We start from the raw sequence: 14,859 nt of genomic DNA, 5'->3' as shown, positions 1-14,859 counted from the left end.
AGTCTAATCACTGTATTTTCCCTTATAACATGGTTATAAGCTAAAATAATAGCATTCTTAATACAGAATGCTTACTAAAATGTGGCTTGAGGGGTTAAAAAAATAAATGAAAAAATGAACTCTCCTCATCCTCTTGTTCACGCAGCCGGCATTGTCTTTTCTTCTTTCAAGACCTGCTAAAAAACCTTTGACTATCTTCATTCAGCAGGACCTGCGCTGACTTCACGCTCACCACGTGGTGAGTGCGATTATGTCATCAAAGGTCCTTTTTGCAGGTACTGAAAGAAGACTATGCCGGCTGCATGAACAACAGGATGAGGTGAGTTAATTTATTTTTATTGTTTAACCCCTCAAGCAACATTTTACTAAGCATTCTGTATTCAGAATGCTATTATTTTCCATTATAACCATGTTATAACGGAAAATTAATAAAATGACTAGAACACCTAACTCAAACCCGAACTTCAGTGAAGAAGTCTGGGTATCACATTAAAGGGGTTCTGCACTTTGTTTTAACTGATGATCTGGATAACTCATCAGCTTCTGATCGGTGGGGGTCCGACACCCAGGACCCGCGCCGATCAGCTGTTTGAGAAGGCAGTGGCGCTCCAGTAGCGCCGCAGCCTTCTCACTGTTTACCGCTGGCTGAGTGACGTTACGACTAGTATCACTGGCCTGGGCGGGGCTAAGCTCTGTTCACTTGAATGGAGATTAGCCCCGCCCACGCTAGTTGATACTAGTCGTGACGTCAGTGGGCCGGCGGTAAACAGTGAGAACGCCGCGATGCTGCTGGAGCGCCGCTGACTTCTCAAACAGCTGATCGGCGGGGGTCCCGGGATCAGATGCAAAACGCATTGCACTTGCGTGGAAAAAACTGAACATCAAAACCGACTGCAATTGCGTGCCTACTAGAGCGCATTTCCTGCAATGCACACGCGACGCATCTGGAGCAAATCCGGGATGCCCGTGTGTAAGAGGCCTAAGTGTTTTCCAGGATCCTCTGGATAGGTCATTAGTGTCCTATCAGTGGGGGTGCAACACCTGGAACTTCACTTTTATGGGGCTGAGCTGCACCTAGGCCACATGATCGATTAACTTACCGTCACTGGAAAAGCTGTGAGAAGGCCGCAACGCTACTGTGAACGCTACTGCCTTTTCAGATAGCCTATTGGTGGGGGCCCTCTTGTTGGACTCCACCGATCAGATACTGATAACCTATCCAGAGGAAAACCCTTTTAAGCATTCATGGGCATTTCCAGTGTTACAAAAAAGAATCCAAATGGTGAACTGCAAAACCAGGGATGGTGAAAATGGGTGTAAGCATTGTAGGGAGCGGATTTAGGGCTCTCCTGTGTGTGGTTTTCACTAGTGTCTTGTGCTTTTTTTTCTGAAGATAATTTTCATGCTAGAACCCCTTAAATAATCACTACAGGATAGGTGATAAATAATGGATTATAGGGGGCGGCAGATGGGACTGTAGTGGTCCCAAAAAAAGAGGAGCCTCCTCTCTACATGGAGTGGTATTTCACATGGTTGTCCCTTGTACCATTAACTCTTCTGGAACTGATGTAGACACCAACATGCAGGGCTGCCATCAGAAATTTTGGGGCCCCTTACACAGCTCAAGGCCTGGGCCCCCCCCCCCCCTCCTACCGCGCCCCTTTAGAATCCGTCCTGACTCCACCTCCCGGCCCCCCTCTACCCCCAATTTCATATTTTTTTTACAACTACAAAGACAGTAAAAAGTGATAATCTGTGATTTCAGTAAGGAATTATTTTTTGACCAAATAATATGAAGCCTGCTACCACGACAAGGTAGACCCTTTAAAGGGAACCTGTCATGTGGATATTTGATTATAATCTAACTAATTATATACAATCATTAACTACAAAACAGTGCCTTAGATGTATTCACTTACTGGTGTGACAGATGGTTACCTCATAATATACACACAAAGATGCCGCATGCTGATGAGCTGATTTGAGTCCAGCGTGATGTCAGTGAGTCCAGCGTATATTTAATTCAGAGCTATAGCCACTCCCCTGCCCACCAGCTGCTGGTTCATATGGAAAAAAAACTGTCATTCAGCAGCAGATGAGTGGGGAGAGTCAGGAGCTCATGAATATTCAGGACTCATCATTATCAGCTGGAGCTTTTCAATACAAGATGTTGGCAGATTGACTGGGTCAATTAAAGAAAGTGACCCAGCATTGTGCTAAGAGAATCAGTCACTTATTTATGTTACCCTTAGTTAGGACACCATAAAACTGGTGACAGTTTCCCTTTAAGCAGGACCCTACACTAACACTAACTACACTACCTGTTCTAATCTGCCCTAGCAATCTTCCCCTGGCACATTTAAGAAAAAACACCTGAAAAGCACAAGGTTTACTGTTACAGTGTTATGGGGGGGGGAATCTGTGGATGACACACTGTTATGGGGGATCTGTGGATGACACATTTTTATGGGGGATCTGTGGATGACACATTTTTATGGGGGATCTGTGGATGACACATTTTTATGGGGGATCGGTGGATGACACTCAACCACTCTCAAACCCAACTGGTCAAACTTGTTAAAGGGGTTGTCCAGGTTCAGAGCTGAACCCGGACATATCTCCATTTTCACCCCAGCAGCCCCCCTTGACATGAGCATTGGAGCAGTTCATGCTCCGATGCTCTCCTTTGCCCTGCGCTAAATTGCGCAGGGCAAAGGCATTTTTAGGAGTTCCGGTGACGTACCGGGGCTCTCCATGGGGCTGACAGGAACCCCGGTGACGTAACCGGCACTGATGGGCGGGATTTAGCTCTGCCTTAGCCAGTAAAACGGCTAGGGCAGAGCTAAAGCCCGCCCCTCAGAGCTGGTGACATCACCGAACACACTGCCGGGCGGAAGTTACCGCCCGGCAGTGTGTTATTGAAAACAAAAGAGCTAAATCGCGCAGGGCACGGGAGCGCATCGGAGCATGAGACGCTCCGATGCTAGCCTGAGGGGGGCTGTCTGGGTGAAAATAAGGGTATGTCCGGGTTCAGCTCTGAACCCGGACAACCCCTTTAAATGGATCCCAAACACAATATGCACATATATAACACTCCCTCCAACACTTAATTAACCCCTTCATGGTCTAAACTTCTTTTTCAAAGCAGAACACACAGCTAAATGGGGCTGGGTGGGCTGGCAAGGGAGGGGTTAATAACAATAAGTGATAGAGGATCATGGCCCTGTGGGATAATTCAGAAAACAGCTTTGCATTTTACCCCCGAGCAAAGACCAGCAAAGACCGAGCAACATTATCCAGGGCCATGATGATCCTCCATGATCCATCACTTATTGTTATTAACCCCTCCCTTGCCAGCCCACCCAGCCCCTTATGAAAACAAGTCAAGTAATAACCTAACCTAATGGACCTTAATGAATCATTAGGTGGGTCCATCCAAGTCCAAGTCCAACAACATGTGTGTGATGGAGGGGCGAGGGCACTAGGGCAGCTGGGCAGGATTCCACAACCTCCACAATTCTTTCCAGATTTGATTCCAGGGCCAGGCAGTCCGTCCCCCCACTCCCAGCCAGAGGCCAGAAGAGAAGTTCCTGCCGCGCTAATCTGAAGGCCGGCGGCGTCACGGCGTGAGGCAGCAGCAGGCAGCGACAGCTTCTGACGTCACCTGCCGCTGCGCAGCTACGTTCCTCTGCGCAGTGGCTCAGAGCCTTTTAAAGGGGAATGCAGCCGGAGCCGGATACCATCCGCAGGTTAGGTTGTTGGTTGGTATAAATGATACAGGAATCAGCGGAGCGGGGGCCCGGGGGGGGGGGGGGGTCGGGCAACGGGGCAAGGAATAATCAATTGCCCCCCTGCTGACAAATGGAAGGAGAAATTATTATTTTTTTATTGGAACTGGCCGGGCCCCCCCGGGGTCCGGGCCCCTTACTGGGGTATCGGCTGTACCCCCCTGATGGCGGCCCTGCCAACATGCATACTACTGTCAATTGAGAGAGGACTCCTCATTCTCAGGTTCACGGGGGAGGTGATATTTATCCTGGATAGGTCATAAATAACCCCTGTAACATTAAGAACTTGCTTTCTGTGCATGTATACTTTATGTACCCAGGTTGAGTATGAACTGTAATAGACAAATACATCTATTTAGAGGCGCAGTCTTCGCGTTGCAGCTTTCCCTTTTAGAGAGGCTTACCATTGTATTTAATGTGTTGCGTACATCATATTATCTAACAAGTCCATGTACACTGGCGATTAAAACTAGAGAACAATTTATGAACACTTGATTTTTTTTTTCCCCAGAAATAATGTAATCTACATTGATCACCATTTGAAGGATTTTTTGTAAGGGGTACACCATGCCATTAGAACAGTGTTTTCCAAAATAACCAAAGTATATCAACCTTAAAACCTTTTATTTTTCAAAAAACCTGATCATAATTAGAGAACATCAATGACTGTAGCACAGAGAAAGATTCTAACAAAATTTTCGGAAGGTTACACCAGTCACCAATCAGTAGAAGTGTACAGGCCCTTGCTTTGAATGACTTCAGCACATCTGTGGCCCAGGACATCACTAGTCTCTCACACTGCTCTGGTGGGATTTTGGTCCACTCTTCTTCCAGTCATTTCAACAGTTCTGTGACTGTTGTGGGTTTCTTGACCATAACTTTGTCACCAAGGATTTTCCAGAGGTTTTCTATTGGGTTTAGATCAGGACTCTGGGCTGGCCATTTCATTGTTTCAATGTTTTCAGTTTCAAGGAACTGCTTTACCCGTTTTGCTGTGTGACAGGGGGCATTGTCCTGCATGAAAAATGCTGATTGAGTGATGAACTCAAGGAAGGAACCATGTGTTGTTGAAGAAGGTTCTGATTCACTCTGCCATCTGGCTGTATAAGAAGAAAACATTCTCCAAACCATGACACTTCCTCCTCTACCTTTACTGACTTCTTTACACACTTTGGGTTCAGTCTTTCCCCAGTTTGTCGACGAACATAATGTGTCCATCAGACCCAAATAAATTAAACTTGCTTTCATCACTAAAATGAACCCTGGACCACTTCTCCTCTGTCCACACAACATGCTCCTTTAGCAAAGGTGAGTCTAGCCTTCCGATTCTTTCTGCTAATGAGAGGTTTGGTCACTGCAGAGTGGGCTTTCAGTCCAAATACTCTTAAACGTCGAGACCCTGTATGACGAGACAGATCCTTACCCTGTTCAGTGCTGAACTGGTGAGCAACTCCAGCTGCAGTGTTGAAACGATTACCCATGGAGATTCTCCATTATCCTGTCCTCTCTTGCATTTGTCTTTCGAGGGCGACCAGCCTTCTTGGGGGACTTGAATGAGTTTGTGATGTTGTAAAGATGAAATATTCCAGAAATCACAGACTTGGAACGACCAACTTCTCTTGCTATGGCTGATGGGGTCACCCCTTTGGCCTTCATCTGGACAACCTGCTGCCGGAGGGTTTCAGTCACTTTGGCAAAGTCAGTGAAAACTGGAAGGTTAAGCTGCCAGTAAGGGCTCTTTCACACTTGCGTTGTCCGGATCCGACATGTACTCCACTTGCCGGAATTACACTCCGGATCCGGAAAAACGCAAGTGTACTGAAAGCATTTGAAGACGGATCCGTCTTCAAAATGCTTTCAGTGTTACTATGGCAGCCAGGACGCTATTAAAGTCCTGGTTGCCATAGTAGTAGTGGGGAGCAGTATACTTACAGTCCGCGCGACTCCCGGGGCGCTCCAGAATGACTTCAGAGCGCCCCATGCGTATGGATGACGTGTCCAATGCGATCACATGATCCATGCGCTTGGGGCGCCCTGACGTCACTCTGGAGTGCCCGGGGAGCCGCACGGACGGTAAGTATACTGCTCCCCCGCTCCCCGCTACACTTTACCATGGCTGCCAGGACTTTAGCGTCCCGGCAGCCATGGTAACCATTCAGAAAAAGCTAAATGTCGGCTCCGGCAATGCGCCGAAACGACGTTTAGCTTAAGGCCGGATCCGGATCAATGCCTTTCAATGGGCATTAATTCCGGATCCGGCCTTGCGGCAAGTGTTCCGGATTTTTGGCCGGAGCAAAAAGCGCAGCATGCTGCGGTATTTTCTCCGGCCAAAAAACGTTCCGTTCCGGAACTGAAGACATCCTGATGCATCCTGAACGGATTTCACTCCATTCAGAATGCATTAGGATAAAACTGATCAGGATTCTTCCGGCATAGAGCCCCGACGACGGAACTCTGTGCCGGAAGAAAAGAACGCAGGTGTGAAAGAGCCCTTACATGGGGTTTGTCAGATCATTAAGGAAATTAGCACCAGTTGTCAGATTAACACCAATAACTTGCAGGTATCTGAAAGTGTTCTCTAATTTTGATCAGGGTTCTTTTTCAATGATCTCATTTACATTTTTATTCTGTGCTTTAGAATAAATACAATTTATGAAATCTTATAATACTGCTATTTTACTCGTGCTAGGATAGATTCACATAGGACTACACTATGATTATGACCATGACATTTCGGAAATTGTGTGTTGTTCTCTCATTTTGATTGCCACTGTATATATTGTAGGCAGACAGCGGGAATTGTATTGGAGGGAGTGTATATCTCACCCAGAAAGTTAAGCTGGGTGAGATATTAAAAGTTGGATAATGATATCAAATATAAAAGATATTAAAAGTCGGATAATGTTGTTTTGTTCAGGAGCCTAGCTGCTGAACTGTTGGCAAATGGTAAAATCTGGGCCGGCTTTGATGGAGTGGTGAATAGGTGGTAGTGGGACTCGCCACTCCCACTCCATTACAGAGATTGTGGGTGACTCAGTCCGTTCAGCTGAGAAAAGCCTCATCACAGGTGCATAAAAGCCTGAGGGAACCAGCAGTAGGTCTCTGTAAAAGAACCTAGCTGAGGGACACAAGCAGTCTGGTAACAGAGCCGAGTATTACCAGCACCCCTGGGAGCGTCAGGCGGGGTGCTTCGTCACTATACGAGCCGAGCCAGGCTAACTCTTTTTGGTGGTGTTTCTGTTTTGTTTAATCCGTTTGGAGCTGAAATAAATCCCTACGTTACTTTATCGTGTCTGTTGCGTCTGTGTCACCGCCACACTTCAGAGCTTTACAATATTCAGTAGAAGTACCCCAGACAATGCAGTGTTTCTGGTTATCATATTTGATTGCTTTTTAAGACGTGTTTGCCTAGGGAAATGGAAGGGTGGTAATGGCATGCAGTTGTGCTGGCAATCTGTAACAGATTAGTAATCTTTCCAGAGATCAGCATTTCTCCAGCTCTTCCCACAGATAGCATCCTGCCGGCTTTCCAGTGCTGCTCTGCGGGCGGTTTCCTCCCGTACTGCCTTTACCTTATAAGGAGACGCCTCACATTCTAGAAAGGGAAAGGTGGAGTTTCCATGGGGAGGGCGTTTACTTGCATCTTCTTCCAGCAGCTTACTCTTGTGCAATGATGGAACACTCATTAAAAGCTATTTTCTATTCATTTCTTCAGAACTTTGTTCTCTTCAGTTCCTGATTTTATGCCCTATATTCGAGCAGATTATGCCTGGTATATTAAATGCAGAAGAGAGGAAATCTGCTTGATCCTTCTCCTATTAAGGCTACTTTCACACTGGCGTTTTGGCTTTCCGTTTGTGAGATCCGTCATGGGCTCTCACAATCGGTCCAAAACGGCTCAGTTTTGCCCTAATGCATTCTGAATGGAAAAGGATCCGCTCAGAATGCATCAGTTTGCCTCCGATCAGTCTCCATTCCGCTCTGGAGACTGACACCAAACGCTGCTTGCAGATGAAACTGAGCCAAACGGATCCATCCTGGCACACAATGTAAGTCAGTGGGGACGTATCCGTTTTCTCTGGCACAATAGAAAATGGATCCGTCTCCCATTGACTTTCATTGGTGTTCCAGGCGGATCCGCCTTGGCAATGTTACAGATAATACAAACGCATTCGCCCAAAACACGAGTGTGAAAGTAGCCTAGGATGTAATATTGCCTAAAGTGCATTACTGAAAGAACAGGGAGCTAGGAGACCCAAAGGGCAATATTTATCAAACTGGTGTAAAGCGGAACTGACTTAGTTGCCCATAGCAACCAATCAGATTCCACCTTTCATTTTCAAGTTGTGAAAAATGACAAGTGGAATCTGGTTGTTATGGTTAACTAAGCCAGTTCTGCTTTACACCAGCTTGATAAACCTCCCCCAAGGTCCTGTATTGAGATCCAGATAATTTGCAGAACTTTGACTAATCCGACTCTTAACCAAGTAATGACAGCAATTTGCTTTATGTCTTTATCATGCTCCTACAGATAAAACCTATGAATGTCTCCTATACATACATGTCATTTTATTTCAGGCTGAAGGGGATGTTGCCGCATTAAACCGTCGTATCCAGCTTGTGGAAGAGGAGTTGGATCGTGCTCAGGAGCGTCTAGCTACAGCTTTGCAAAAACTAGAAGAAGCAGAAAAGGCAGCTGATGAGAGTGAAAGGTATTATTGCGGCACACAACTTGTGGCTACTGACTGCACCCTTCCTACCATCATCACCCCTGTCACAAAGTTTAGAGCACTTTTTACTCGGTTGCTGTAAAACATATACTTCTGTATAGTATGATCCTGGAAAAAAAGTTATGACCAATATTATGCCAACAATCGTGAAGAATAGACATCTATAGTGTATTCTTGCTCTTCTGTCAGCAGCGTGTCTAAATTACTTTCTTTTGGAAGTATACATATCAGCCACTATGGTTTTCCTGTATGTGTTAAGGTGTAATTGCCGTTTTATTTGTGTAAAGTATATGGGCAGTGATGCTGACCATTTTTGTGATATACTTAAATTACTGAAATCATACATTTCTATTAGAAAAATAGCTCGTTTTGAGCCTTGGCAACGCTCCTCTGTCTTCTGTTTACATAACAGTGTTGAGCGTGTCGCCACAGTTATGTAAACAGAAGACAGAGGAGCGTTGCCAAGGCTCAAAACGAGCTATTTTTCTAATAGAAATGTATGATTTCAGTAATTTAAGTATATCACAAAAATGGTCAGCATCACTGCCCATATACTTTACACAAATAAAAATAGAACGGCAGTTACACTTTTAAAGGGTTTCTGTCACCCCACAAAACTTTTTTTTTTTTTTTTTTTTTTTTTTTTTTGGATAGTTATATTCCTTATAGCGCGATATAGGAGAATATAATAGTCTTACTTACTTTCATGCGGCCGATTCTTTATAAAACGAAGTTTTATAATATGTAAATGAGGGCTCTACCAGCAAGTAGGGCGTCTACTTGCTGGTAGCCGCAGCAGAAAACCGCCCCCTCGCCGTGTTGATTGACAGGACCAGCCGTGATCTCCTCCGGCCGGCCGGCCCTGTCAGTAATTTAAAAATCGCGCGCCTCTGGTCATTCGGCGCAGGCGCTCTGAGATGAGGAGGCTCGTCTCCTCAGCACTCCCTCAGTGCGCCTGCGCCGATGACATCACCGAAAGAGAAGACGTCATCGGCGCAGGCGCACTGAGGGAGTGCTGAGGAGACGAGCCTCCTTATCTCAGAGCGCCTGCGCCGAATGACCAGAGGTGCGCGATTTTTGAAATACTGACAGGGCCGGCCGGAGGAGGAGATCACGGCTGGCCCTGTCAATCAACAAGAGGAGGGGGCGGATTTCTGCTGCGGCTACCAGCAAGTAGACGCCCTACTTGCTGGTAGAGCCCTCATTTACATATTATAAAACTTCGTTTTATAAAGAATCGGCCGCATGAAAGTAAGTAAGACTATTATATTCTCCTATATCGCGCTATGAGGAATCTAACTATCCAAAAAAAAAAAAAAGAGTTTTGTGGGGTGACAGAAACCCTTTAAGGTATTTCAACTCTCCATATTAATCTTAATTTGGCGCAGATGGACTTTCTGCCAAGCCTATCTTTTGTAGATGAAAAACGGTTTTTGTATGCTCCAGCCCATCTATAAGTAGATACTAGTTGCGTTTATTCAAAGTAGAGTGAGTGTATCTGGTTTATATGATTTATGTTTATATAGGTACAAAATATGGCTATAGTCAACTTTATAAGTGAATCCAGATTTTGGACCAGCCAATAATCTGATGTCAGTTGTGTCAGATCCTCTTCTGTGAGAGGCATTCGGGAATGCCTACATCAGATTATTTAATTTTCTCTGTGAGAAAACTGGCATTTGAGTTGGGGGCTGATGGATATTTTAACTAATTCTGTCCTTACTATTTTCCAAAGGTTACAACAGGAAATAACCACAGTTACAGCTTTGAAAAGGGCTGTACCTGGGTTTCTCCGTTATCTAAATTACAGGTCCCTTGAATTCTGCAGCAATGCATTTCTTGGTGCCACTTCAATTAATAGTAAGGCCTCTTGCACACGAACGTTGTGTGCCTGTGGCTGTATTGCGGCCCGCATACGGTGGATCTGCAATACACGGGCACCGTCTGTATGCACCCCGCATCACGGATGCGGACCCATTCACTTGAATGGGTACGCAATCACGGAAATGCGGAATGGTGTTGTTTCTGTCTGTGCCTCTGCTTCGCAAAAAAATAGAACTTGTTCTATTTTTTTGCGGTGCCGACGGATCATGGATCCATTCAAGTTGAATGGGTCTCTATCCATTCCGGCCGCCGCACAGACGTTACCTGTGCATTGGGGACCGCAAATTGCGGTCCCCACCGCACGGAACGGATGCACAACATTCGTGTGCAAGAGGCCCAAGGTAGACTTGCCAATTGGAAGACTGGGAAACAAAATTTAACGGACTGAAAGTACTTTTTTAACAAACTAAAGGGCCCTTTACACGGGCCGACAATTGAACAGATCATTGCTAACCAGCATTACTCAGATTACCCGATGAATGAGCAAAACGTTCGTTCATCGGGTAATTGTATCTTTTGTACAGCACAAAATATTGTTTCCCAGTGGCAAAACACGATCTGCTGCCGGGAAACCAGCGAGACAGTATGGGGAAGAGCGATGGCATTATCGATCTCTCCTCCCCATGCATGTAAATGCAGCAGTCTCCTCTGCTAGCAATCAGCAGATTGTCGGGAAGGAATGGTTCCTTCCCGACAATCTGTGAGATCGACTTCCCATGTAAAGGGACCATAAGTCTTATTTACCACTTTTCTTCCCTGCTGCTCCCTGTTCCACTCTCCAGTGTTTCCTGCAGGGCTGCTGCAGTGACCACCTGTAAACCCCTTGTCACTGCTGCAGCCAATCACAGGTATTAGCAGTAGCAGGCTGTAGACTTCTGAGGCCAGTAATTGGCTGCACAATGACAAGGTGTGTATGATGCACTTTGTTTTAACTGATCATCTATCCTCTGGATAGATCATCAGCTTCTGATCGGCGGGGGTCCGACACCCGGGACCCCCGCTGATCAGCTGTTTGAGAAGGCAGCAGCGCCGCGGCCTTCTCACTGTTTACAACCGGCCCACTGACATCACAACTAGTATCAACTAGCGTGGGCGGGGCTAAGCTCCATTCAAGGGAACAGAGCTTAGCCCCGCCGACGCTAGTTGATACTAGTCGTGACGTCACTGGGCCAACAGTGAGAAGGCCGCGGCACTGCTGGAGCGCGGCTGCCTTCTCAAACAGCTAATCGGCGGGGGTACCGGGTGTCGGACCCCCGCCGATCAGAAGCTGATGATCTAGAGTATAGATCATCAGTTAAAACAAAGTGCTGAACCCCTTTAACAAAAATGCACCAGAATTCTGGCTTGAAGTTAATTAGTATCAGATTGGTTAGCTGCTTGAACATTGTATTGTGGCTATGCTTCGTATTGCAGCTCAATCCCATTCACTTGAAATGTCATGTGGTCAATGAATATGATGTCACAGGGATAGGATGAGACTATGGCTCTCAAACAGCAGATCGGAAGGGGTGCAGGGGTCAGACCCCTGCCAGTTACATATTGAAAATCCATACTAAGGATCAGCCATCATTAATTTAGTCCTTGCAAACCTCTTTAAGTGGCACCAAAAAAGCTGGCGTACGTGCTTTGCACCACATGTCTCACAATAGCAAAGTTGTGCAACAAAAAATATTTTTGACTTGATGTGGTGCCACTATTTCGGTGAAATAGACAGCCAAGTCACAAGCCAGTCACATGCAACTTAAGTTAGTGGGATTGTGCCCTTTTGTAATATATTCATCAATATTGCAAAAGCGGACAACCACTTTAAAGGGCTTCTGTCACCCCACTAAAAGTTTTTTTTTTTTTTTTTTTGGGGGTACTTATAATCCCTATACTGCGATTTAGCCATACATAATGTAATTAATTATTTTGGTTCAGTAGATACTGCAAAAAACGTACTTTTATAATATGCAAATTACCTGTCTACCAGCAAGTAGGACGGCTACTTGCTGGTAGCAGCCGCATCCTCCTCTCATAAAGACGCCCCCTCCTCGTGTTGATTGACAGGGCCAGCGGACGCGCTCGTTCTCTGCTGGCCCCGTCTGCATTCAAAATCTGGCGCCGGCGCCGTACCTGTCTTGAGTCGGCGCAGGCGCACTGAGGAAAGGACGCTTGCTCGGACGCTCCTTCCTCAGTGCGCCGGATGTAGATGTGACGTCACCGGCGCAGGCGCATTGAGGATGGAGTGGCCAAGCAAGCGTCCCCCCCCCCCCCCCTTAGTGCGCCTGCGCCGACTGAAGACAGGTACGGCGCCGGCGCCAGATTTTGAATGCAGACGGGGCCAGCAGAGAACGAGCGCGTCCGCTGGCCCTGTCAATCAACATGAGGAAGGGGCTTCTTTATGAGAGGAGGATGCGGCCGCTACCAGCAAGTAGCCGCCCTACTTGCTGGTAGAGAGCTCATTTGCATATTATAAAAGTGTGTTTTTTGCAGTATCTACTGAACCAAAATGATTACCGTATAAGCCGACCGAATATAAGCCGAGGCCCCTAATTTTACCCCAAAAAAAATGGGAAAAATTATTGACTCGAGTATAAGACTAGGGTGGGAAATGCAGCTATAATGCAGAGTGTATGTGTATATAATGCACACACTCTACATTATATACACACCTGCAAGAGGGTGACTCAGATTGATGGGAGTCTGACTCTGACTCCCTGTATTTAATGCAGAGTGTGTGCATTATATACACACACACACACACTCTGCATTAAATACAGGGAGTCAGACTCCCATCAACTGGGCATTTATTTATTTATTTATTTTTTTAATGTTTATCAGGTTGTTTATTTTTTTATTGTTTCCCCCCCCCCCCCCCCCTCCCCTCTCCCTACTTCATACTTGGCCAGGGAGGGGGGGCTGTCCAGGGGGAGGGGAGGCTGTGCAGGGGCCTGTACTTACTGCCGGTGTAAATCTCGCGGCCTGCTCCCAGTGTAAATCTCGTGGCCTGCTCCCAGTGTAAATCTCGCGGCCCGCGCGTCTCGCGAGATTTACACTGGGCGCTTAACAGAGGTGCCGCGCGGACGTGCTGGGAGCTGACCGGAGCAGCTGTAAAGGTAAGTAACAGCTTCTCCGGCCCCCAACATGTCATGGTCTGTATTATGGCAATGTAAGTTGCCATAATACAGACCTAGACTCGAGTATAAGACGAGGGGGCTTTTTGAGCACAAAAAAATGTGCCAAAAAACTCGTCTTATACTCGAGTATATACGGTAATTACATTATGTATGGATAAATTGTAAGTACCCCAAAAAAAGTTTAGTGGAGTGACAGAAGCCCTTTAAAGTCAATGTAGTAGAAGTCGTGTGTGACCTGCAACACAAAATTGGATACAACATCGCACAACACATGTCACTGTGCGCACATTGTACATCTTCTTGCAGTCTAAAACATGCTGTGATGCACACTTACTAAATCCAGTTTTGTGCTGATGGTAAGTGATCTTTACTGCCAGTCATAACCAATATCAGGAGGACCATGTTGGCTTTTGTAACTGAGCATTGCAGAAGACCTTTTGAGGCTTCAGGGAGTACTTGGACCAATTTTATTGGACAGCCTTGATGACTTGGGAATAGTAATGGGAAATCACAATTTTGCTTACATTTTATTTAATGTCTGAAATATATTTGAAATGTTAAGAATGATTATTTCATAGTGTGCACATACGTTTAGAAGAAAAAAAAATGTAATACAGAATTTTCTATCCAAGGTGTAAAAAGCTTTTTATTTTATGTTTAAAGAGGTATGAAGGTAATAGAAAACAGGGCCATGAAAGATGAAGAAAAAATGGAAATCCAGGAAATGCAGCTCAAGGAAGCCAAACACATTGCAGAAGAAGCAGACCGCAAATATGAAGAGGTAAGGAAGAGCAATAAATGGCTAAAAGCTCTGTAATAACCCACCACACAGTAATCGCCTTATTGAGATGAAGTCCTGTGTGGCTGTTTTCAGCCCGTCCCGTGTGGCTGTTTTCAGCCCGTCCCGTGTGGCTGTTTTCAGCCCGTCCCGTGTGGCTGTTTTCAGCCCGTCCCGTGTGGCTGTTTTCAGCCCGTCCCGTGTGGCTGTTTTCAGCCCGTCCCGTGTGGCTGTTTTCAGCCCGTCCCGTGTGGCTGTTTTCAGCCCGTCCCGTGTGGCTGTTTTCAGCCCGTCCCGTGTGGCTGTTTTCAGCCCTGGCAGTCTCAATGCAGAATGATTACTAGAACAGTGGCTCACCCTGCCCAGAACTATGGATTGCCCTATGCTGAGTAATATGATAATTGATCCACGTGCCTATGGAGCGAAAAATGTGTAACTAGATGTATAAGAAAAGTCAAAATACTCAAGGCACAGACCGTATATAAAGTGAATTCCAGACCATTTAATAATCGCAAATAAAACAATGTAATAAAAATGTAATATAATAGATCACAGTAAAT

At 45.9% G+C, this 14,859-nt stretch overlaps 1 protein-coding gene across 4 annotated transcripts in view; it reads left to right on the top strand.

Moving 5' to 3' along the window:
• Window positions 1–14,859, top strand: part of TPM4 (tropomyosin 4) — a 130,537-nt gene that overhangs the window by 103,622 nt on the left and 12,056 nt on the right. For all 4 annotated transcript variants that reach the window (XM_040417674.1, XM_040417676.1, XM_040417673.1 and 1 more), the window contains 2 exons: window positions 8,367–8,500; window positions 14,185–14,302. In XM_040417674.1, coding sequence (XP_040273608.1) covers window positions 8,367–8,500; window positions 14,185–14,302 — 252 coding nt within the window. The remainder of the gene's footprint in view (window positions 1–8,366; window positions 8,501–14,184; window positions 14,303–14,859) is intronic.

Source organism: Bufo bufo, chromosome 2, assembly GCF_905171765.1.
Source record: "Bufo bufo chromosome 2, aBufBuf1.1, whole genome shotgun sequence".
Lineage (NCBI taxonomy): Eukaryota > Metazoa > Chordata > Amphibia > Anura > Bufonidae > Bufo > Bufo bufo.
This window is presented reverse-complemented; position numbering and strand designations above follow the sequence as displayed.